Here is a 21,680-nt window from a genome sequence, read left to right on the forward strand (position 1 = left end):
TAGGAGGCGGCTCTGTGACTGACCCTAAGTCCAGAAGGAGTCCAGCTCGAGGCCTCTGAGGGGCAGGGCCTTGGGCTTCCTATTCTTTTAAAGTTCCCACAGCGCCCACGGCCTTTTCTGCTCACAAAGAACTTCAATGCTGGCTATTGACTGAACCTTTCCCCTTTGTGTCTCTCGGCATCTCTGTCTCTACCAGTCTCTGGCTCTCTCATTTCCCAACATCCTTCCTGAGCCCCTGGGGAGCAGTGCTGGGGGGCCAGGGCAGTGGGAACCTAACCATGTCCTGTTCTCACCGAGGACAATAAGGACCGGAAAAGGCTGGAGCCAAGGCCTGGCGCAGACTCGCTCACTCCCTGCCTCCCTGCCCGTCCTGGGCGCCCCCCCCCCCACCCTTGTTACACCCTGTGGTGTCCCTTCCCTTTGGTGCCAGCCAGGGAGTCTAGCCTGGAGTTAGGGAGCTCTCTCACCTCACCTTCCCACTGCCCTCCTCTCCAATGGCCTCACCTCCAGCCCCACAACCTGTGCTTCCGAGCCAGGAGCTGCTGGAGCGCCCTCCCCTGCCTCCCACACATCCAAGGCCCCCTCCCCCTGTATTATTGACTCCTGTTTCCGGAGCTGGTGGCGGTGCTGACGGGTGGGAGAGTGTCAGGGCCACGTGTGAAAGAGCAGGAGGAAACATCTGGCTTCCCTCTGTCCCCCAGGGGCTCACTGCCTCTCTCCCCAAGGCCTCCAGCCACTGGCGTGGAGTGGAGTCCAGGAGTACAGGGGCCAAGAGGTTAGCACCTTTGCCCTCCCCATCTTCAGGCCCTCAGAAGCCATGACGGCCTCACGCCCCCTCACTTAATGATGGTTATTAGTGGGTAGGATACCCCTGCCAGGGTTAATTGGTAGGTTAAGTCAGGCAGCCTGCAACTAGGTACCCCAGAGATAGGCTGGGTGGAGAGCTGAGGTTGGCACCAATCTGTCTTGTAAATGCACTTGTTCCCTGAAGAAGGGGTCATTATCCCTGAGCCACTGTCCCTGGTGCCTACACAGTGGGTGACAGCAGGTGCTCAGATCATTGGGTATGGCCCTGGCACCTGCTCTCCGACTCCTCCCCACCCTTCCTAGCCTGGACCCACCCAAACTCTCCTCTTGGAAGCCAGGGTGTCCTCAGGTGGCCAGAACCCCAGGTGCCTGTGCTCCCTTAGGCTGGGACCCGGCCCTCTGCCCACAGCTCTCACCTCAGTTGGGAAGTTAGGGTTTTACCGAGGGAGCCCTAAAGCCAAATAGCCTCCCCTTAGATCCAGCGCCCATTTTGGACAACCTGTTATCCTCCTCCAGAAGGTCCCCCATCTCACAACACCCTATCACTAGGTAGAGCTTAGACCTCCATCCCCAGGGGATGAGGGGGGGCAGGGGGCCCGGACAGACCTCTGGTGTCCCTTTAACTCTGTCTCCACTCCCAGGAACATTTGATTCAGACTTCAGCCCCCAGAGGCAAGTCCTTCAGGGCTTAGCCAGGTTGAGCCCCAGTCTCCACTCTCCCTAGCCCTCAGAGCCAGCTTTACTGCAGTGGTGCAGGTATGCAGGAGATGCGAGCTCGTGGCGCCCTCTGCAGGCATCCTGGGCACACTGCACAGTACTCAACCAACCTAGGGCCTCTACTCAAAGGGACTCAAATTCTTGACCAGAACTCTTTCAACTCACTTATCTCCATTGGGACGTCATCTCTACTTAGACACATCCTGTGTACATTATTTTGTGACTAGAAAGGCAGGTTCTTTCAACCAACCCACCTGTCTTTACTGCCTGTTACAAAGCACTGTGCAGAATACAATGCTCACCAAGGCACTGTGCACACCCTAAATCTCACACAATCCAGCCGGAGGGAAGGTGCCTAGATGCCCTCAAGGGACAGGTACTCTGGACAGAGAGGATCTTCTCAGGGCAGAGCAGAGTAGGACCTGAGAAACCATATCCTTCATTCCTATCAAGGGTGCCTCCAAGGTTGATGGCCTTGTCCTTACCGTTTTATCTCATTTTAATATTTTATTTATTTATTCATGAGAGACATACACAGAGAGGCAGAGACATAGGCAGAGGGAGAAGTAGGCTCCCTATGGGAAGCCCGATGCAGGACTTGATTCTAGGACCCCAGGATCATGGCCTGAGCCAAAGGCAGATGCTCAACCACTGAGCCACCCAGTTGCCTGTTCCTATCATTTTATATACTCTGCTAAAACACAGCAAGTTCTGGGATGCCTGGGTGGCTCAGCAGTTGAGTATCTGCCTTCATCTCAGGACATGATCCTGGAGTTCCAGGATCGAGTCCCACGTCAGGCTCCTGCATGGAGCCTGCTTCTCCTCCCTCTGCCTATGTCTCAGCCTCTCTCTGTGTCTCTCATGAATCAACAAAATCTTTAAAAAAAATTTTAAAAATGTAAAAAAAAATAAAACATAACAAGTTCCTAATCTCTTGTCTGTAAAACAGAGAAGAGAAATGAAGACTCCAGAACAAAGAGGATGGGGCAGTGACCAACCTTGGAGTCTTTCTGAACACAGGCATGTGTCCAAGTTGGAGGTGAACAAATGGGTCCAGAAAGGAACATCAGTGGGGAATTCCCTCCCAAGGACTTGGAAAAGGGGCAGGAGGCTTGTTTGCTCAGAGTAACAAAGTCCCCAGGGGTGTAAATGAACTCCATGGGGAGCTGGAGGGGTGAGGGTGCCTTTTCTTCCTTATTCTTCTGTTCCAAGATCTACTCTGGTTCTGATGGGCATAGAAGGCTTCCTGCATTACAGCCTCAACCCCTTGCCCAAAAGGTCAAGACGGCAGATCACTCACGCACTTCTTCTCTTCCATGAAACTTTCACACAAGTACTCACAGCACTGACGACAGTCAATAAACATTTGTTAAGAGATGAACCCTGGAGGAAGGTAAGCCCCACATCCCCAAGGTCTGCAAACAGCAGGTATCCATCTGCCATAAGTAACATTCTGCATACCCATGCAGGCCTTGGCAGAAGAAGCCACAGAATAGGGATCCCTGGGTGGCGCAGCGGTTTAGTGCCTGCCTTTGGCCCAGGGCGCGATCCTGGAGACCCGGGATCGAATCCTATGTCGGGCTCCCGGTGCATGAAGCCTGCTTCTCCCTCTGCCTGTGTCTCTGCCTCTCTCTCTCTCTCTCTCTGTGACTATCACAAATAAATAAAAATTAAAAAAAAAAAAAAAAAAAAAAAGAAGCCACAGAATATCACAACTCACAGAACTACAAAGAATCAACTTTATTGGACAGTCAGGGTCAGTTTCTCTTTTTGCCCTTCCCCGTGACCTTGGCTGGTGTGAGAACTGGAGTTGCTGCCTGGTACAGAGTAGAGGAGATCTTGTTGATGTAATACAGGCCAACCATGGAGAAGATAAAGCTACAGGGCAAAGATAAAAAGACTGCGGCATCAGTGTGTATGCTCCCAGCCTGGTGCCTCCTAGGGTCAACAGCAGCAGCAGCCTTAGGAAAATGGGGAAGGGGAAAGGAGGGAGGGCAAAGGGGGAGGGAGGGACAGGGAAGGTCTGAAATTACTAGAGGATCCAGCACCAAAGGACAGGATGCTGCACCCCTTATGCAGCTGTGAGGCACTTACCAAGTGGTGACGCACACTCGATGGATGAGGCCAGATGCAAAAAGAGCCAAAAGGAGGCAAAGAAGAACTGAGAAGGCAAGAGGGGACAAGGAGGGTGGTGGTCGGAATTGGAAATACCAAGCATTCATATGTGGAGTCTAGGAGAAATCTGGGGCCCTCTGAATCTTGGGGGATCTGCTTGGAGGAGTATGGCACAACATCAGCAGGACGATTTCAGACACGTTTAATGATGCCCAGGACACAAAGAGACATGTGCTCGTTACCAGCTCTGTCCCATCACTTCCCTATCCTGGCCTTCTTCTAATGTAAAGGAAAAGGAAAAGTGATACAGAATGTGAAGGGCAAGTTTTGCTCCCATTGGAAATAGGCCTTTCCAACAAAAGCCAGCCACTAAGGATCAATTCATTAAACTGGCTGGCCAGTGGTAGAAGTTGAGGGCCTCACTCCCTGGACACCATCGGAGGGCCGGGTATCTGGATGCATGTGTCCATGGAGGCAGGAAAGGGTCTTGGGCTATCTAGCATAAGACTGGAGAGAAAGTGGCAAGCTAGCCAGCAGGGCAGACACCACCTGCCCAGCTGGGGAGGCCAGGGTGGGAGAAGGGGGTCAAGAACCTTGCCCCACAACAAAGGTTTCTTTAAGAAACACAGGAAGACGATACACATGGAAACAACATCTCAGAAGTCTAGAGGCTGCTGGACCAAAGGAGCTCTGGAAGGCTGCAACAGGGCTAGGTGGAGAGCCACCACCCAGAGGAGCACAATGACACGAGAGCTATGTGGCAGGTTTGCGTTCTAGCAGATGAAGGCTCCTCAGAGGCGGCATTGGCTGCCACTTTCAAGTTCATGACATTCCTTAGGTGATCCTAAGGTGATACTCCAATTGCTTTATGAACTTAATTCTGTATAAATAACTAAATCATCAATTCTCCATTACATGAGCAATAACAAGTATCCTTTCAAAGAAATAATCTAACAATAATTCTAACTTGGTCAGGATTCCTGCTGACCAGAAATCTGGTGTATCTACTAGGGAAGCTCCTCACCATTATCTCAAATAAACAGAACCCACTGCCGCTGATTCAACTTCCCATCAGAACCCCTCAGTAAACTTGGTCCTGTTTCCACCCCCCACCTCCACCTCCCCCCAAGACTATGCAAAGCAAGCATGCAGGTGCCCAGTGTCCTCAGAACCCCCTGAGAACTGGGCTTCCTGCTTTCAGGCCCGAGTCCAAGCGCTCAGAGAGGCGCTGGATTCAAGGGTGGCCTTCTTCTTCTTCTTCTTTTTTTTTTTTTTTTTTTGGTATTTCCTTCTTCTGAACAAACTTTACCACCCAAGCACCTGGGAAGTCAGCATTGTGTTGGGGGAGGTTACTCGACTCTCGTTTGCACTTACTCTCAGGGAAGATCTTTGCTTGGAATCCTTTGCCAAAAACCAGATTCTCCAGATTATTGAAGGCCTGGTGGAGGGAGTTAAGGGCAGGTGGAGCGAAGCGACGAGGCGGAACAGCGCCCCCCACCCTCCCACCTCCAGCAGCCCTGGAAGGATACGGTGAGCGAGAAGACGAACAGGCCGGAGCCCAGCAGGCCGCCCTGGATGGTAAGCCACTCGGTGGAGGCCAGCTGGCGGCTGTACATCTGCATCCCGGCGAAGAGCAGCAGGGACAGCAGGGACGAGAGCGCCAGCGAGGTGCCCGTGCCCACGGCTGGAGGGGAGGCGAGCATCAGAGGCGCAGGGTCGGGTCGGGCCCTCCCTGCCGCCCCTCGGGGTTGCGCACCCCCGCTGCGACCCTCCCCCCACGGCGTTCCCGGCCCCCGCGCCCTCCCGCCCCCGCGGCCCGGGACACGTCAGCTCTGCGGGCAGAGGACCGGGGCAGCCGGTGCGCCCCCGCCCCGTCCCGCCGGTCCGTAGGGGGACCCCGCCAGTCCTGTTACCTACCCATCGCACGCTGCCCCCAGGCCCAGAAGGCACTTCAGGAAAGAAAGAGAGGCACCGAACCGCGGCGGCCGTCCGTGCGCATGCGCCAGCCCCGCTCGCGGACTCGCGGGCCCCCAGGTCCTGCCCGCACTCCCTCTAGGCGCCTGGCCGCAGCGCCCCTGCCGGCACGGAGGAGGTATCGCGTCCAGGAGCGGCCTTGGCCACCGCCCTGGTCCCCTGCCCTTCCCCGCACCCCGAGAGTCGGCTGCCTTCCGCGCAAGACGCTGGGCTCATGGCCCATGGCCTCTAGCCCACTCCTGTCTTTCTTGCATTTATGTCATCTCTAGTGCCCGTTCCTCACACCTCCCTCCCCCGCGTTCGTTGCCTTGGCATCTCCCGTGGGCTCTTGCCCAAGTCCTCCGGTCCTCTTGCTCCGAAACTATCCTCCCGCTGTATGTAAGTAAGATTAGGGAGCCAATGAAGAGTGCGAACATAGGAAATGGCTCCCTCCCTCAAATACCATTCCATGTCACCCCCCCCCCCCACGCGTCTCCAAAAGACCACGTGGGGAGAACTACTGCCCACCTCCTACCTCGACGGGCGCTGTTCGAAGCTGTCCCTGGAGCATGCGCAGTGACATCTCACCCCCCCCTCCCCACACCCCCACCAGGCTCCTGCATCAAGCCCAGGGTTCGCAGCCGCAGCCGGGATCGGGCACCCGGGGGCGGGTGGGCATGGTAGGGCCATGGCTGAGGGTGAGGATATGCAGACCTTCACTTCCATCATGGATGCACTGGTCCGCATCAGTGTGAGTTAAGGTGGGGTCGAGGGGAAGGGGAGGGGGAGCATAGGGGTCCGGGACAGGCCGGGACCTCGGCAGGTGGAGATGAGGCAGGTCGCTGGGATGTAGCCAGGGGGCTGGAGATGGCAGAAAGCACCGGGAGGGTCGGGGTGCAGACTGGAGAGGGTAATCCCGGGGGCAGCCCAGGGGTGAGTGCCGTGTAAGCGTCCATCTGCTGGGGTTTAAGGAACCCGGAGCTACCCGGATGCGGCGGGTGGGCCGGGGTAGCCGCCAGCAGTGCACCAAGCCTGGGGCTGCAGGGCCAACCGGCTATGCTATGAGGAGGGGGCGTGCGTGAGCTTGGACTGTTTCCAAGAAAACTGAGGTTAGGTGAGGGGCGCTGAAGGAGCCGCCCCAGGGTGCAGTTCCAAATTTGGACCCTTCCGTGAGACCCCACCCCACCGCGCCCCCACTCGGGGCTGCCTCTGAGCCCGCGGTTGTCATGGCAACCCGTGCCCGGCTCTCCCAGGGGCGGTGCCAACCCTGCTCCCCCCCACCACTTCCTTCCCCCTCCCTGCCTGTGCCTCCCTCCTTTGTGTCAGCTGCGCCCCTGACCGGGATGGCTGCGAAGAGAGGGACCAAGGTGAGGTGTGGGGGTGGGGCATAGCTTGAGGACCCCCTCCGCCAAAAAAGGGAGGGGTACTTCCGGTGGGGAGGGGGCAAGTAGGCGGGCGCTTGTCTCCCTCAAGATTGGGAAGGGGCTTGTGACGAGTCAGGTTGCGCCGGGGAAAGGAGCGGGAGGGCCGGATGGTGCGGGTGGAGGGCAAAGGGAATGGGTTAGTGTCGGGGACCCGAGAAGACGGTTGGGGAGGTGAAGGATGGGGAATGGAGGCTGGGGCGGCTGCAGGCAGAGCCGCGGCAGGATGATGGACGCGGTGAGCAGGAGGATGGAGAGCGTGCGGCGCCTGGCTCTAGGGAGGAGTCACGCTGGGGAGAGGGGTTGCCAGAGAAGGGGGCGGGGGTCTGCATCAAGCTGCAGAATGGGCGGTGTCCTTGAGAGAAGCCGGCGGCCCAGAGGTGGGGGGATGGGGGCCGTGGCCAGGTGAGAGGGGCTGCAGGCCCAGCCCCCGCCGGGGGAGTGAAAGGGGTGGGGCTTGATGCTGGGGGAGGCAGGTGCTCCCACCCGGACCTCCAACCGCCCCTCCGTAGGCTTTAGCTGTCTGCTGTCTGCCGGAGGAAGACGGGCAGGAGCCGGTGCTGGGAAGGTCTGTGAGCCCGGCCCAGGCTCGTGGCTGGGGAAAAGCCCCAGATGGCTTGTTCTGCCCCTTCCTGACAACCTTTGGGCTTCTAAGGGCAGCTGAAAGGCTTGCTGAGATATGCCCAGGTGTCCATGCTCTGACCCAACTCCTGCTCCCTCCACAGACAAGCATGAAGAACATGGAAAAGGAGCTTCTGTGCCCAGTGTGTCAAGAGATGTACAAGCAGCCACTGGTGCTGCCCTGTACTCACAACGTGTGCCAGGCCTGTGCCCGGGAGGTGCTGGGCCAGCAAGGCTATATAGGCCATTGTGGGGACCCCAGCTCTGAGCCCACCTCTCCTGCCTCCACCCCTTCCACCCGAAGTCCCCGCCTCTCCCGTAGAACTCTCCCCAAGCCTGACCGCTTGGATCGGCTGCTTAAGTCAGGTGGGGCTGGGTCCTGTGGGGTGGGGGTGGGGATGGGGATGCTGGGATGTACATCAGGAAGCTGGAAGGGTCTGGCACTGTGCAGAGGGTGAAGACACCGCTCATGCAGGCTCTAATGGGAGCTGAGCTCTGGCACAATAAAAATTATTTTTTTAATTGAACAGACTTTCCCCATCCTCAGCCAGCTGTAACTCCTCCCTCCCTACCTCTCTGGCTCTTCCACAGGCTTTGGGACGTATCCCGGGCGCAAGCGAGGTGCTCTGCACCCCCAGGTGATCATGTTCCCGTGCCCAGCCTGCCAGGGTGATGTGGAACTGGGGGAGCGGGGTCTGGCAGGGCTGTTCCGGAACCTGACCCTTGAGCGTGTGGTGGAGCGGTACCGCCAGAGTGTGAGTGTGGGTGGTGCCATCCTGTGCCAGCTGTGCAAGCCCCCACCGCTAGAGGCCACCAAGGGCTGCACCGAGTGCCGGGCCACCTTCTGCAACGAGTGTTTCAAGCTCTTCCACCCCTGGGGCACCCAGAAGGCCCAGCACGAGCCCACCCTGCCCACCCTCTCCTTCCGCCCCAAGGTGAGCCCGCTAGGAGAGGGACCTGGCAGTGTTGGGTGGGTGGGCGCCCGGCGCTGTGGGCTTCTGAGGGGAGGTGGGCAGAGGTTTGCCTTGGCCAGGCTCCTTCTTCTGTGACAAAAGAAAGGGACTGGATAAATCTTTAAACATCTTGGAGCCCCAATCTTCTGTGTGTGGAATGAGAATGATAAAATCTGCCCTGCAATACCCATACCTTGGGGTTTGTGGACAGGATCACATGAGGTAGTTGGTGAAAGCTCCCCGTCAACAAAGGTCTGGCTGCATTCATTCATTCAGCGACCAAATATTTATCAAGCACCGTGTGCCTGGCGCTATTCTAAGCAATGGGGATGGGCAGGGAGCAAGATGGACAAGGTTAATTATTAGCCATGAGGCAGAGATTAATTATCATTATTATTGCCCTTAGGACACATGTCCGCGTAGACGAAGGGAGGGTGGCGGCTGGGCTCCCTTCCGAGCCTTTGCCACCAGTAGGTGGCGCTGCAGGGCACCCCCGGCCCCTCTCCCCACTCCCCTCTCTCCTCTCCTGGCTCCAGCAGCTGGTAGAGGCAGGGCTCCGTACTGCTTCTGCGTTAGGTCAGCGGCCTTAAACTCACCCTTGGCTGATCATGTCGTTGGTCTCTCTGTCCCTAGGGCCTGATGTGCCCAGACCACAAGGAAGAGGTGACCCATTACTGCAAGACATGCCAGCGGCTGGTGTGCCAGCTCTGCCGGGTGAGGCGCACCCACGGCGGACACAAGATCACGCCAGTGCTGAGTGCCTACCAGGCCCTCAAGGTGAGGACCCTGCCTTACTCAACCTTGGTGCTAAGCCACACGCATACCCTCTCACACCGCCTCCTGACTGCTGGCTTCTGCCGAGTGAGGCATGATGCCCACCTCTTTCTTCCCCCTCAGGACAAGCTGACAAAGAGCCTGACATACATCCTGGGAAACCAGGACACAGTACAGACCCAGATCTGTGAGCTGGAGGAGACCGTGAGGCACACTGAGGTGAGGGAGGGCACGGAGGTGGGCCTGCAGATAGGCACGGCCCAATCCCCTGGTCGAAAGCTCAGGGAGCCCACGTGTGGTCCACGGATGTGTCTGGTTCAACCAGGCTAGCAGGAACAACAGTGCCCCAGGCCAGGCTGTACCTGGGGCTACAGTGGGGACGGGGTGGCTATCACCCAGGGCAAGGATAGTTTAGGGAGCCCTGGGGACATAGCTCAGATGCCCTCAGGCTCTGCTGCCTGCTGAGGATGGCACATGTCCCTGGAGCTAGGGTAAGGCTATGGTCTCTGATACCTGCTGCCAGGTCACTTGAGTAAACTGACCTGGGGACAGACAATAAGGGTGGCCCGGAGGCCAGTAAACATTAGTGCAGTCCAAGTGGACATTAGTGCAGTCATAGTCTCTTTTATTTGGGGGACTCCTTATAGGGTCAGGATTATGGTGTGGGCATCCAGGAAGGTTGGCACAAAGTCTCAGGAGCTGAGCCCATCTGGGTGTGCAGGTGCTGTTGCAATAGGGCCGTGAGCCTGGAATGGGTGGGTAGGATTTGCTTGGGGCCTTCGTCATCCTAGCTGTGCTGTGGTGCCCCAGGAGGCTGGCATAGGCTGGCACAGGTGCTGCCTTCAAGAAGGTAGTGAGTGTTGCTCTTTGGGCAGGTGAGTGGTCAGCAGGCCAAGGAGGAGGTGTCCCAGCTGGTTCGGGGACTGGGGGCTGTGCTGGAGGAGAAGCGGGCATCACTACTCCAGGCCATTGAGGAATGCCAGCAGGAGCGGCTGGCCCGTCTGAGCGCCCAGATCCAGGAGCACCGGAGCCTACTGGATGGCTCAGGTCTGGTGGGCTATGCCCAGGAGGTTCTTAAGGAGACAGACCAACCCTGCTTTGTGCAAGCAGCCAAGCAGCTGCACAACAGGTACACGGGCACAGCACAAGGGCACAGGCTCCTAGGGGCAGGGGCATCATGGGTGCAGCCACTGTGGAAGACAGCCTCCAGAGTGCTGCCCAATGGAGAGATGAGCCCTGAGGGGGTTTGTCCAGCCAAGCTGATATCCAGCTGGCCTGAAGGGACAAGGAAGTGACCTAAGCAAGTGCCAAAGCTCTAGGGATGGGCGAGGCAGAATCAAGGGGCAGGGCAGCTGCCCACACAGCAGTGCCTGACCCTTGCCTGCCCGCATCCCAGGATTGCCCGGGCCACGGAGGCCCTCCAGACGTTCCGGCCAGCTGCCAGCTCCTCCTTCCGCCATTGTCAGTTGGACGTAGGGCGTGAGATGAAGCTGCTGACAGAGCTTAACTTCCTACAAGGTGAGGAGGTGGCCGGGGTGGCCCCGCGCCCAATTAGAGCCTTCCTCCCTTCTTTCCCAGCAGCGGGCCCGGGGGGCAGTGCCCACCGGGGACCTCCCTGGCCTCCTGCCCAGCCTGGCCAGCTGCCCCTCCCACCTCACCCACCCGGCCACACTGTCCCACCGCGCTCAGCGCTGCTTCTCCCTCTCTTTGTTTGTAGGCTGTGGCCACCGCGGACTCTGCTCCGGAGCACCCCAGGCAAGTCAGCGGCCCTGCCCCGGGGGCCCTGCCCTGCCGCCCCCACTCAGCTCGGCCACCCACTCATTGCTTCCTTCTCTGTCTTGCCCTCACCAGACTCTTGGTCCTCCTCCCACCCCCCTGCCCTAGTCCCCTTTGTCTCTCTCTGCCTGCCGTAGGCTCCTGCCTCATCCCTGCCCTTCTGACCTTTTGTCCTTGGGATCCTTGCCCTCTGGACTTTACTTCTCTTTCCCTTGGCCTTTGTCTCCTGCCATTGTCAAGCTGATGCTTGCCCTTTGCTGTCCCCTTCTCTGCCTTGCTGACTCTCACATCTGTCTCCCTCCAACTCCACCCCTCCTTCCTGTCCAGTGCCCTTTTTCCTGGGTCCAAGTGGCCTCTGCCTGCCTTTCTCCACGGCTCCTCTTTATTCATAGAATTTAAAAGGTCGTAGAAAGAAGGGTCCCCATCTGGTCTAAGACCATTTTTGACAGAGGAGGAAACTGAGACCCAGAAATGGGAAGCAACTGCCCCAAGGCCGGAGCTGGGCAAAGGGCAGTCCAGGACCCGCACGAGGCCTCCTGCCCCCTGCGAGTGCACGCCAACACACCTCTCCCCTGCTCCTTTGGGCTCTGCCCTACCCCTCCCTGCCAGGCACCCAGGTGGCCTCACCTCCAGCCCCCTCTCACCCACACTCACCCCCCCGGCCCCCGCTGCTTTCCCCTTTCCTGCCTGCCCTCCATGCCAGGCCCATGACCAGGCCCCGACTGACCCCAGCTGTCTCTCCCAACAGTGCCCGAGGCTCCCGTCATTGACACCCAGCGCACCTTTGCCTACGACCAGATATTCCTGTGCTGGCGGCTGCCCCCCCACTCGCCACCTGCCTGGCACTACACCATCGAGTTCCGGCGTACCGATGTGCCTGCCCAGCCAGGCCCCGCCCGCTGGCAGCGGCGGGAAGAGGTGAGGGGCACCAGTGCCCTGCTCGAGAACCCTGACACAGGCTCTGTGTACGTGCTGCGTGTCCGCGGCTGCAACAAAGCTGGCTACGGCGAGTACAGTGAAGATGTGCACCTACACACACCCCCGGCACCTGGTGAGTGGGCAGATGGGGGGCACTGTATGGCACCTCCAGGGCACAGGGTGTGTGGGGACCCACGAGCCCTACTGACAGCTGGTGCTGGGCAGGCACTGGACAGACAACAGTGGGCTGTGCTCCCGGACCCTGGGGCTAGGCTGCCTGGGTTCACATCCCCACTCTGCCTCTTGCCAGAGGTGGCCCTGGGCGAGTCGTGTGCCCCCACTGAACTCCCAGTCCCTCTTCTGTAGGGACAGTGACAGTGTCTGTGAGAATGAAGCCAGGTGAGTTCCCAGCTCCCACTAAGAACTCCATGATGGCAGCTCTCCAGGGGGGCCCAGCTGGGGGGTGCGCTGCAAGGTGTAGGTTGGAGGTAGGGGGCATAGCACCAGCTGGAACAGAGCAGCAGTGGGGACTCTCTGGGGGGCTAGCCATCAGAGAGGGGTGGGAGGAAGCCCTGCAAGTCCTCTAGGTCTGGGGAACCAGTGTCTGGGCCCACCACTAAAACTCTTCCTGGGATCCCGGGCCCATTTGGGATGCCCTTCTTTTCTCCCTGTGTTCTCCATTGCGATTCTGTAGGCCCTGGTCCCTGGAGCCCCCACCCATCCCTGGCAGCATGTTTCACGTTCCACAATCTTCCAGTGTCCTTTGCTGACACCTCACGGCCTCCACGGCCTCCCTGGCCGGTGTTGAGGCCAGTGTTCATCACCTGACATCTCTCCTTTGTTACCCTCCCCGACTGCAGTCCTGCACTTTTTCCTCGACGGCCGCTGGGGGACAAGCCGGGAGCGTCTGGCCATCAGCAAGGACCAGCGAGCAGTACGGAGTGTGCCGGGGCTGCCACTGCTGCTGGCTGCGGAGCGGCTGCTCACCGGCTGCCACCTGAGCGTGGACGTGGTCCTGGGCGATGTGGCTGTGACCCAAGGACGCAGCTACTGGGCCTGTGCCGTGGACCCGGCCTCCTACTTGGTCAAGGTGGGCGTCGGCCTGGAGAGCAAGCTTCAGGAAAGCTTCCAGGGTGCCCCCGATGTGATCAGCCCCAGGTCAGGCCTCTTGGGGGGTAGCATGGGGGCCCAGGTGGGGGAGCTGAGGATGGGATGGGGGTGGTGAGGGGAGCTCCCACGGGCTTGGGGGGCAGTGGGGGACTCTAGGAGCATGGATGCCAGGCTGGGGCCTGTGGCTGGGGCAGGCGGGGGCTTAGGGGAAGGGCTTGGAGAATTGGTTTTCCAAGGAGGAGCGTATGGCTGGGAGAGGGGGCCATCCACTTGCTCCATCTGTCCTCAGGACCACCACACCATCTCTCCGAGCCTCTGCGCCTCCCAACACCCTGTTCCAATGCATTTTCTCCACGAAACCCTCTCTCCTCCTTCACCATGTCTGTTCTCAACATCCTGAGATCCTTCCCTGAAAATGTCCACCTCCATCTCCTCTCTTGCCAACGCCTGTTTAACACCCCCTAATACATGCACTTCTCCAAACCCTTCCTCCCAGCACTCCCTTAGCAATCTCTAAATACCCCATTTCTCTGCAGTACTCTCCTGCCAACATCAATCCCCCCAACCCTGTGGCGCCCCCAGCCCCCTCCATCCCACCTCCCTCCCAATACCCACCTCCCCGACCACCTTCTCTCTCCAGCCCCTCAGTGACGAAACCCTCATCCTTGAATGCTCCTTGAGGGCCTCACCAGCATGATGTCCCCATGTCCCCACATGGTTCTCCTTGCTACTTGCTCATCTCCTGTCTTCCTGGGACACTTGATCCCCAGCTAGTCCCTCCTTCTCCGCCACCTCCCTGCCAGTGTGCCTGCTTTCAATATCCCTCTCCCGCTAGACTCACACCCGCAGCCCCACATTTTCATCGCTGTGTCTGCACACATCCTCTCAGTACCCCAAATGGATCCTTTCAACCACTTGCTCCCTGACATTCCATCCTCATGGGCTCAGGCCTCTGCCCCCACCCACCCACCCGGAGTGCCACACCCCTCCCCCCCAACACTCTCCTACCCAACTCCACTTCTGCAGGTACGATCCGGACAGTGGGCATGACAGTGGTGCCGAGGATGCCACAGTGGAGGCGTCCCCGCCCTTCGCTTTCCTGACCATCGGCATGGGCAAGATCCTGCTGGGGTCTGGGGCCAGCTCAAATGCAGGGCTGACAGGGCGGGATGGCCCTGCTGCCAGCTGCACTGTGCCCCTGCCACCCCGCCTGGGCATCTGCCTGGACTATGAACGGGGCCGCGTCTCCTTCCTGGATGCTGTGTCCTTCCGTGGGCTCTTGGAGTGCCCTCTGGACTGCTCAGGGCCTGTGTGCCCTGCCTTCTGCTTCATTGGGGGTGGTGCAGTGCAGCTTCAGGAGCCCGTGGGCACTAAGCCTGAGAGGAAGGTCACCATTGGGGGCTTTGCCAAGCTGGACTGACCCTTTCTGGCCCCTCCTGGGCCCTGGTCCCCAGGCCTGCTGGAGCTGGGTTATTCCTCCGGCAGCTTCTCCCCAAACTCTTCCTGCCATGTCGTCCTGTCCCTTTCCCTATGTCTGTGTATTCCTGGGGCCTTCTCTTGACCAAGGGACTCTCCCCTGCTCACCCTTCTAGATGTCCCCCATTCTCTCCATTGCCTGCCTGTTAAGCCAGGCTCCAGCCCCCACCAAGTCTCTGCCCCACACCCTGCCCATGGCATCTTACCCAATTCACGGAGAGAGCCCCTGCCCCATCCTTGTCCTGTACCCCTCCCCAGGCTGACTGGGAGGGAAGGCATCTGGAACACTGGGCATGGCCCCCAGCTCTGCGCTCTGCCCTTGGCCCTGCCCAGCTCCCTGCCCCATGGATGCTGAGCTCCAGCCTCGGGGCAGGCAGGCACTCCCTGGTGAGAGGATGGGGGCCCCTGTCATCCTGCTTGAGTTGTCCGGGTCCCATGTCCCTCAGCCGCATGCCTGTATCTCTCCTCCCTCTTGCATGCTTCACCCTGTCCCACACCCATGCCAACGTGCCAAGTCTCCCTTGGGGCCCCAGCTGAAGTTGGGTGTCCCCAGTGGGTTCGGCTAGGCAAGGCCTTTGGGGCTCCCTGCTGCCCCCTGCAGTGGGCACTGCCAGGCCTGTGCCAAGCAACAGCTGTTATTTTCATGGTTTATAAACAATAAATGACGTTGCCAGGCACATCTCTGCCTTCCCTGAACCTGACCATCCCTTTTCATTTCTGCGCTGGGTGTGACAGGTGGGAAGGATCCAGGGAGCTCCGCTACTGCTCAGAGCAGGGGTGCTCAGGGGATCTGCTGCCCAAGGGAAGGAGATCCCAAGCCAGGTGCTCCCAACCCTCCTCCAGCCACACGTTCTGGCTCAGGCTCCAGGTGACAGTGGCCTTCAGGGGGTGTATTGTGCTGGTGGCTGAAGGCCATGCCAGGGCCAAGGCCCCCAGGGCATGTGGTGAGGGGGGCAGGCACCGTGCCTGGGCCCAAAGGGTCAGGGAACCAGAACCACTTCCCCATTCCCAAGGTGCCTAGAGCAGACCCTGCTGGCCAGGGAGGGGGCCAGGCCTGGCGTCAACGTCCGGATCTAATGCTGTGCTTATCGTGGCCTGTTGACTCTATGTTGACTCTGCCTGTGTTATCACTGCCCACGGACTTACTTCACACCCTGGCAGCTAAGAATAGAGCCGCCTATGGGCACTGGGCCAAGGGGAGGCAAGGGCGTGGCTGCCACCAGCCCCCAGCCTGAGGAGAGGGGAGAGCCAGGGGTGCAGGTAGAGCTGGGTCACACTGACTTCGGGTCATGCTGGCCTCCAAGCCAACTCAGTTTCGTTTCCTCCTTCCTTGTGTGCCACCAGGGATGCCAGAGGTGACCTGTGCCCCAATGTCATCTCTCCACGTCTCCTGCTTTCCAGACAAAGCCTATTCCTTGCCTTCTTTCCCTGCCCCCAACTCCTGCAAAGATCCCTTCCAACGCCCCCCCAGCCTGCCCCCCACCTATGGGTCACAGATGACAGATCCAAAATTGGCAGTCAGCACAGATGAGGTCCCCATTTTATTCAGCCATGGTCTGGTTTGTACTTCCAACCCGGGGCTTTCTGGGTCAGTCCTCCTGGGAGCCCCTGTCCCCAAGGGGCTCGGATGGGCTTCATCAGCAGGGCTGACATGGGGTAGGGGACATGGTGGGGTCTGTGAACAGCCCACCTGAACCCCCTAGTTCACCAGCCCAGAACACAGTTGAGAGGAGAGGACTTTGGTGGGGGTCTGGGGGAGGCAAGTGGCATTGTCATCTGGACCGCTGGGCAGGCAATGTGCTCCTACAAGTTGGCAGAAGTGGCTGCTGGGTTCGGGTTCATGTAAGAGAGGCTGCTGCCCCCATTGCCTGCAGAAACCTGGGTGGAAGGAGGAGACATGGGCTGAGAAGCTGTGGGTTTCCTGGGAGGAAGTGGCTCCTGGATCACACCACAGGGTGGGGTAATAGGTCCGAGAGTCTAACTCTCAAAGGGTTAATTAGGAGAGCACCTGCTGGGCACTAGCAGCAGCCAGGTGACTGTAAACAGGGCGCAGGGCCACTCCTCCTCCCTCTGGTCCCCTTCACTGCCCCCCTCGGCTCTCAGCAGCCCCCTCGCCCTCCCCTACTGCCCCTTTCTCCTTCCATCGCGCTCCTCCAGCCCAAGCAGGAGTATCTGCCTCTGTAAGACTGGGAGAAGGAAGTCTCTGAGCAAAGAAAACAGGCTCAAGGGAAGGAAATTCCCCTCCCCCGACCTGGAGTGTCGCTCAGGTGGCCCAAGTAATTATTGACTAGGTCCTGGAGAGAAAGGCCAGGTGAGAAACAAGGAGGAGGGGTCCTCGTTTTCTCCAGACTCCTGAGAACCCCTTGGCACCCAGGCTCACCTGGATGGGTTATACTTCTCCCCCACATCAGAGACCCCCTCTATTCCTGCCAGACTTTCTAAATCCACTCTCTGCTCCTAGCAGCTAAATGAATAGGGGCACAGGTGCTCATCCTGCATTGATGGCGTCACATCCCTTTCATCCTGGGTCCCAGGGAGCAGCTTGTGCTGCCAGTTCAGCGGAGCGGGGAATGCTGCTTTGGAAATGCTGGTCGTGGGGACACTCTCTTTTGAGATCCCCTTCCTCTCAAGGTCTCCTCCCCTCCCCCCGCTGTTCCACCCCACCCCTCCTGCCTCCGTGGGCCGCCACCACCACCACCACTTACTTGGTGCCCCTCTCCTATTCTACCTTCTCTGAGCATTTTCAGAAGCCCCGCACAGCCCAAACCTCTGCCTCCCTCCACCTGCGGGGCCCTCCTCACCTCCTCATAGGGGCTGCGTCTATTATCGCCAGGGGGCACATAGCGCCCATGGGTGTGGTAGGTGGGGTACTCGCTCATAGGATGGTAGGCGTCTCGGGTTGGAAAGATGTCCAGCTGCCCACAGTTCTTTCGGCGGCACTGGCACACAGTCTGGGAGAAACAGGGTGTTATGGGAGGCCATGGAGTTCCTTCTAGCAGGGGGGCTTCTGGCCAGGGCTGGAGACCTAACACTTACCAGGGCAACAACATAGATGATGGCGAGTGCAACCAGAACACAGACCAGCACCAGCAGGGCAATGCCCCAGCCAGGAACCCCAGACTCGAACGGGGCAGAGGAAGGGAAGGACACATCTCGCACTAAAAAGAAAAGTAGGGGTCAGAATATTCTTCCAAAGGAATGACCTTCCGTACTAACACCCTGGGGGACAGTAGGAACCCAGGTGCTGGAGAGAGGGGCCCCCGGAGACAGAAACAGAGACATGGTGCTGGGCCACAGCTGGGAAAGGTGGCCTCACCACGAATACTCGAGATGTTCAGGTTATATCTGGCTCCTTCTTTGCTGTCTTCAAACTGTGTCTTCACCTTGTTGGCATCAGTGGCACCATTTCGGAAGGCCAGAGTTGATTCTACCACCACAGATCCGGGTCTGCTCACAGGGAAAGCGGTGACTCGACCATAAGTCCCACCTTCAGGCGCAGAGACTCCCCCAACCAAGGCAACCTGCCCCTCCTCCACACAGGTTCCACACCCAGAACCCCCTACCTGAATCTGATGTTATAAAGGCCCAGGAAATCTTCCTGTCCATAAATCTGCAAAAACTGGGGTGAGAATGGAAGGACTAAGGCTTGAGGCAAACAGTCCAGGCAGTTTGGAGGCTGCTGTGGGGGGAGCATGGAGCACAGAAGAATAAAGACACCTACTCACCAATTCAGAAATGTTCCTCTGCAGCTCCTGGTAGTAGTTGCTGCTGGGATTTTCCAGAGAAGAATTAAACTGGAGGTTCAAAATGGCAAAGGACAGGAAGAAGAAGGAGATCCTAATAGACTGGGGAGAAGTGCTATGATTGGAGGAGATGGGAGGTTCCATGTTATGGTTAGTGGTACTGGCGGTAGTCCTGGTGGTGTGGCTGCTGGCCCAGGATGAGGAGCTGAGTTTTCCCAAGGTGGAGGTGGAGCTTGAGGCTAGGCTGGTGGTGGAGGATGAGGTGCCATGCTGTGCTGGGGTGGTGGTGGAGCCTGAGACAGGGCTGCCGGTAGGGGATGAGGAGGTGGAGCTTGAGGCTGGGCTGCTGGTCAAGGATGAAGAGCTATGCTTTCTCAAGGTGGAGGTCAAGCTTGGGGCTGGGCTGCTGGTCGGGGATGAGGTGCCATGCTGTGCTGGGGTGATTATCGAGCCTGAGACAGGGCTGCTGGTCAAGGATGAGGAGCTGTGTTTTCCCAGGCTGGTGGTCGAGCTTGGGGCTGGGCGGCTGGTTGGGGATGAGGAGCTGAGTTTTCCCAGGCTGGTGTTTGAGCTTGAGGCTGGGCTTCTGGTCAAGGACGAGGAGCTATGCTTTCTCAAGGTGGAGGTTGAGCTTGAGGCTGGGCTGCTGGTCAAGGATGAGGAGCTATGCTTTCTCAAGGTGGAGGACGAGCTTGAGGCTGGGCCGCTGGTCGAGGATGAGGTGCCATGTTGTGCTGGGGTGATTATCGAGCCTGAGACAGGGCTGCTGGTCAAGGATGAGGAGCTGTGTTTTCCCAGGCTGGTGGTCGAGCTTGGGGCTGGGTGGCTGGTTGGGGATGAGGAGTTGAGTTTTCCCAGGCTGGTGTTTGAGCTTGAGGCTGGGCTGCTGGTCAAGGACGAGGAGCTATGCTTTCTCAAGGTGGAGGACGAGCTTGAGGCTGGGCTGCTGGTCAGGGATGAGGTGCCATGCTGTGCTGGGGTGATTATCGAGCCTGAGACAGGGCTGCTGGTCAAGGATGAGGAGCTGAGTTTTCCCAGGCTGGTGGTCGAGCTTGGGGCTGGGCGGCTGGTTGGGGATGAGGAGTTGAGTTTTCCCAGGCTGGTGTTTGAGCTTGAGGCTGGGCTGCTGGTCAAGGACGAGGAGCTATGCTTTCTCAAGGTGGAGGACGAGCTTGAGGCTGGGCTGCTGGTCGGGGATGAGGTGCCATGCTGTGCTGGGGTGATTATCGAGCCTGAGACAGGGCTGCTGGTCAAGGATGAGGAGCTGAGTTTTCCCAGGCTGGTGTTTGAGCTTGAGGCTGGGCTGCTGGTCAAGGACGAGGAGCTATGCTTTCTCAAGGTGGAGGACGAGCTTGAGGCTGGGCTGCTGGTCGGGGATGAGTTGCCTTCCTGTGCTGGGGTGATTATGGAGCCTGAGACAGGGCCCTCTTCCTCCTTCCTGTTAGTGTCCCTCTCTCTTCCCACACCCTCTGATCTTAGCTGTCCATTTCTCCAATCCTAATATTTATCTCTCCCGACTCCCACCACCTCCCCAGACTTCTCTCCAGGTCACTGTAAGGTCCTGGTGCCAGCTCTCCTGAGGGGCTGACTCTCCCATCTGTCCTTAGCCTCTCTCCATTCCGGCACAGACTGGGTCACCCCTGTCTGCAAATTCTGCCCCTGGGGGTGCGATCTGCTAGGAAAGAAAACCCACAGAATGGCTGGGAAGACCCCATAAGCAAGGCAGCCCCCATCTTGTGCCCCTCACCTGTAAGCTCTCGGGTTACCAGGAGCAGGAAGAAGAAAGGGGCCTGGAAGCTTGGAATCATGGTGGTGGTGAACTGGGTGGGAGGAGGTGGAACAGTTTCAGGAAGGCGCTGCGTGTGAGGTGGAGCGATCACAGGCGCCTGCTGCTTTATACCGGTCCCCAGCCCGCCCTAGACTCCCTGCGAGCAGGTGACAGCTAACAAAACTCCACCCCTTCCCCCTTTCCTTACCTCCGACTTCTTCCTCCTCCTCCCCAACCATTCCTGGGCCCTCCTGGAGGGTACCTGGGCTCCCATCACTCAACCCTCTGACAACCTGTTTGTTCTCCAAATGGTCTACTCCTTCTACCAACCACTCCCTGGCTCCAGAAGGCAGTGGAGGAGTGGGGGGAGTCCAGGACCTGGGTCTCCCGGGCTCCCCGTTTAGCCTCAGGGCGACAATCAGGGTGAGAAAAGGAACAGAGGAATGGGCTACGTCAGACCCGGACAGCAGGCCGAGGAAGCCCACCCTTAGGTCCCTCACCCCACTGCCTCATTTTCACCGGGTCCCTGGAAGCCGCCCTGCGGGGGCTGGGGAGGAGCGAGACGGCTCGAAAAAGGGTGGACCGGGTGCCACTCGTGAACCCCCTCCCCCCGCCACTTCCCGGAATCTCTGCTCCTCGGCCAGTCCCAGCCGCTCCCTGTCCCGTTCCTCACGCAGGTCCCCCGAAACCCACAGTCCCCGCCCCTGCAGCAGCCCGCGTGCCCGCCTCAGCTTCTCTGGAGGCGGGGGCGGGGGGAAGAACCCCTTCAAGCTCCGCGGGACCCCGGGGTCTTTCCTGTCGGATCCTCGGTCAGCGGCGGGCCGGGCTCTCCTGCCCCCTGGCGGCCCCCGGGAGCCTGGCAGCCGTGCGCGCGGGAACCGGGGGCGCCGGGGTCTCGGGAGAAAGCAGCGTGCTAGAGCGCGGCCGGAGGGGCCGAGGCGGGAGGTCGGGGAGACGCGGGCCCCGGCGCGCAGGTCAGGGGCTCGCCCGCAGAACGCAGGGACGCGCGGCTCAGTCCACGGAGGGGCTGTCGGCGATAGGGGACCCCGGGGCGCGTGGGGCGGGGTCCCAGGGAGCCGGCGCTCGGTGGGTGGGGCCCTGAGGTACGCGGTAGGGGCGCCGAGGTATGTGGGAGAGGACAGCGGAATGTGGGAAGGGAAATGGGTCAGGTTAATGACTCACTTAGCAGGCAGGGACTAGGTGGGGCAACAGAATGGTATTTGGGGGCCCCCGAGCGACGCTGGGGGGCGGCAGGCTCTGCTGCGACCACGGGCCGTCTGTGTGGGGGCGTGATGGGGGTGCAAGGAGGACGAGGGCAGGAATGTCTGGCGCGGGGAGGTATTTGGGGCACAGAGCACATGGAGCGCGGGGGTCGGGCCCCCTCCGGAGGCTACATCCCCCCAGTTCTCGGTGGCCGCGAGTACAGACTGGACAAGGAACTTTCAGGGCACTCGGGTGCGGTGGGGCTGGAAGAAGCCGGGCGGCCAGGCGGGGCGCGCGGCCCGGGGGTGGGGAGGGGGTTGGCGCG

The 21,680-nt window shown here is 59.4% G+C and overlaps 3 protein-coding genes across 12 annotated transcripts; 1 reads left to right on the forward strand and 2 right to left on the reverse strand.

Annotated features, from left to right (window-relative positions):
• Positions 1–3,249: 3,249 nt before the first annotated feature.
• KRTCAP2 (keratinocyte associated protein 2) lies at positions 3,250–6,044 on the reverse strand. Its single transcript, XM_077900944.1, has 5 exons — positions 5,921–6,044; positions 5,169–5,323; positions 5,014–5,077; positions 3,619–3,685; positions 3,250–3,402 (listed from the first exon to the last, which is right to left on the reverse strand). Exons 1-5 carry the CDS (start codon positions 6,027–6,029, stop codon positions 3,282–3,284), a joined length of 516 nt encoding a protein of 171 aa, XP_077757070.1. The 5' UTR covers positions 6,030–6,044; the 3' UTR covers positions 3,250–3,281.
• Positions 6,045–6,179: 135 nt separating this feature from the next.
• TRIM46 (tripartite motif containing 46) lies at positions 6,180–15,337 on the forward strand. 6 transcript variants are annotated; one of them, XM_077900938.1, is made up of 10 exons: positions 6,183–6,343; positions 7,739–8,000; positions 8,226–8,569; positions 9,221–9,364; positions 9,485–9,580; positions 10,237–10,490; positions 10,758–10,879; positions 11,886–12,188; positions 12,916–13,213; positions 14,192–15,337. In XM_077900938.1, the coding sequence occupies exons 1-10, from the start codon at positions 6,281–6,283 to the stop codon at positions 14,583–14,585; spliced, it is 2,280 nt and encodes a 759-aa protein (XP_077757064.1). In that variant the 5' UTR covers positions 6,183–6,280; the 3' UTR covers positions 14,586–15,337. The 6 variants fall into 6 exon arrangements, with proteins under 6 accessions (XP_077757069.1, XP_077757064.1, XP_077757068.1 ...); XM_077900940.1 differs by having other exon boundaries at positions 6,218–6,353; XM_077900937.1 differs by lacking the exon at positions 6,183–6,343 and adding an exon at positions 6,383–6,959.
• An 815-nt stretch (positions 15,338–16,152) lies between these two features.
• MUC1 (mucin 1, cell surface associated) lies at positions 16,153–21,648 on the reverse strand. 5 transcript variants are annotated; one of them, XM_077900956.1, is made up of 8 exons: positions 21,335–21,648; positions 20,132–20,204; positions 18,367–19,778; positions 18,205–18,260; positions 17,958–18,088; positions 17,678–17,799; positions 17,443–17,592; positions 16,153–16,519 (listed from the first exon to the last, which is right to left on the reverse strand). In XM_077900956.1, the coding sequence occupies exons 2-8, from the start codon at positions 20,190–20,192 to the stop codon at positions 16,445–16,447; spliced, it is 2,007 nt and encodes a 668-aa protein (XP_077757082.1). In that variant the 5' UTR covers positions 20,193–20,204; positions 21,335–21,648; the 3' UTR covers positions 16,153–16,444. The 5 variants fall into 5 exon arrangements, with proteins under 5 accessions (XP_077757082.1, XP_077757084.1, XP_077757081.1 ...); XM_077900958.1 differs by having other exon boundaries at positions 18,367–19,358; positions 21,335–21,643; XM_077900955.1 differs by lacking the exon at positions 21,335–21,648 and having other exon boundaries at positions 18,367–19,441; positions 19,502–19,778.
• Between the last annotated feature and the right edge of the window lie 32 nt (positions 21,649–21,680).

Source organism: Canis aureus, chromosome 6 (genome assembly GCF_053574225.1).
Source record: "Canis aureus isolate CA01 chromosome 6, VMU_Caureus_v.1.0, whole genome shotgun sequence".
NCBI lineage: Eukaryota > Metazoa > Chordata > Mammalia > Carnivora > Canidae > Canis > Canis aureus.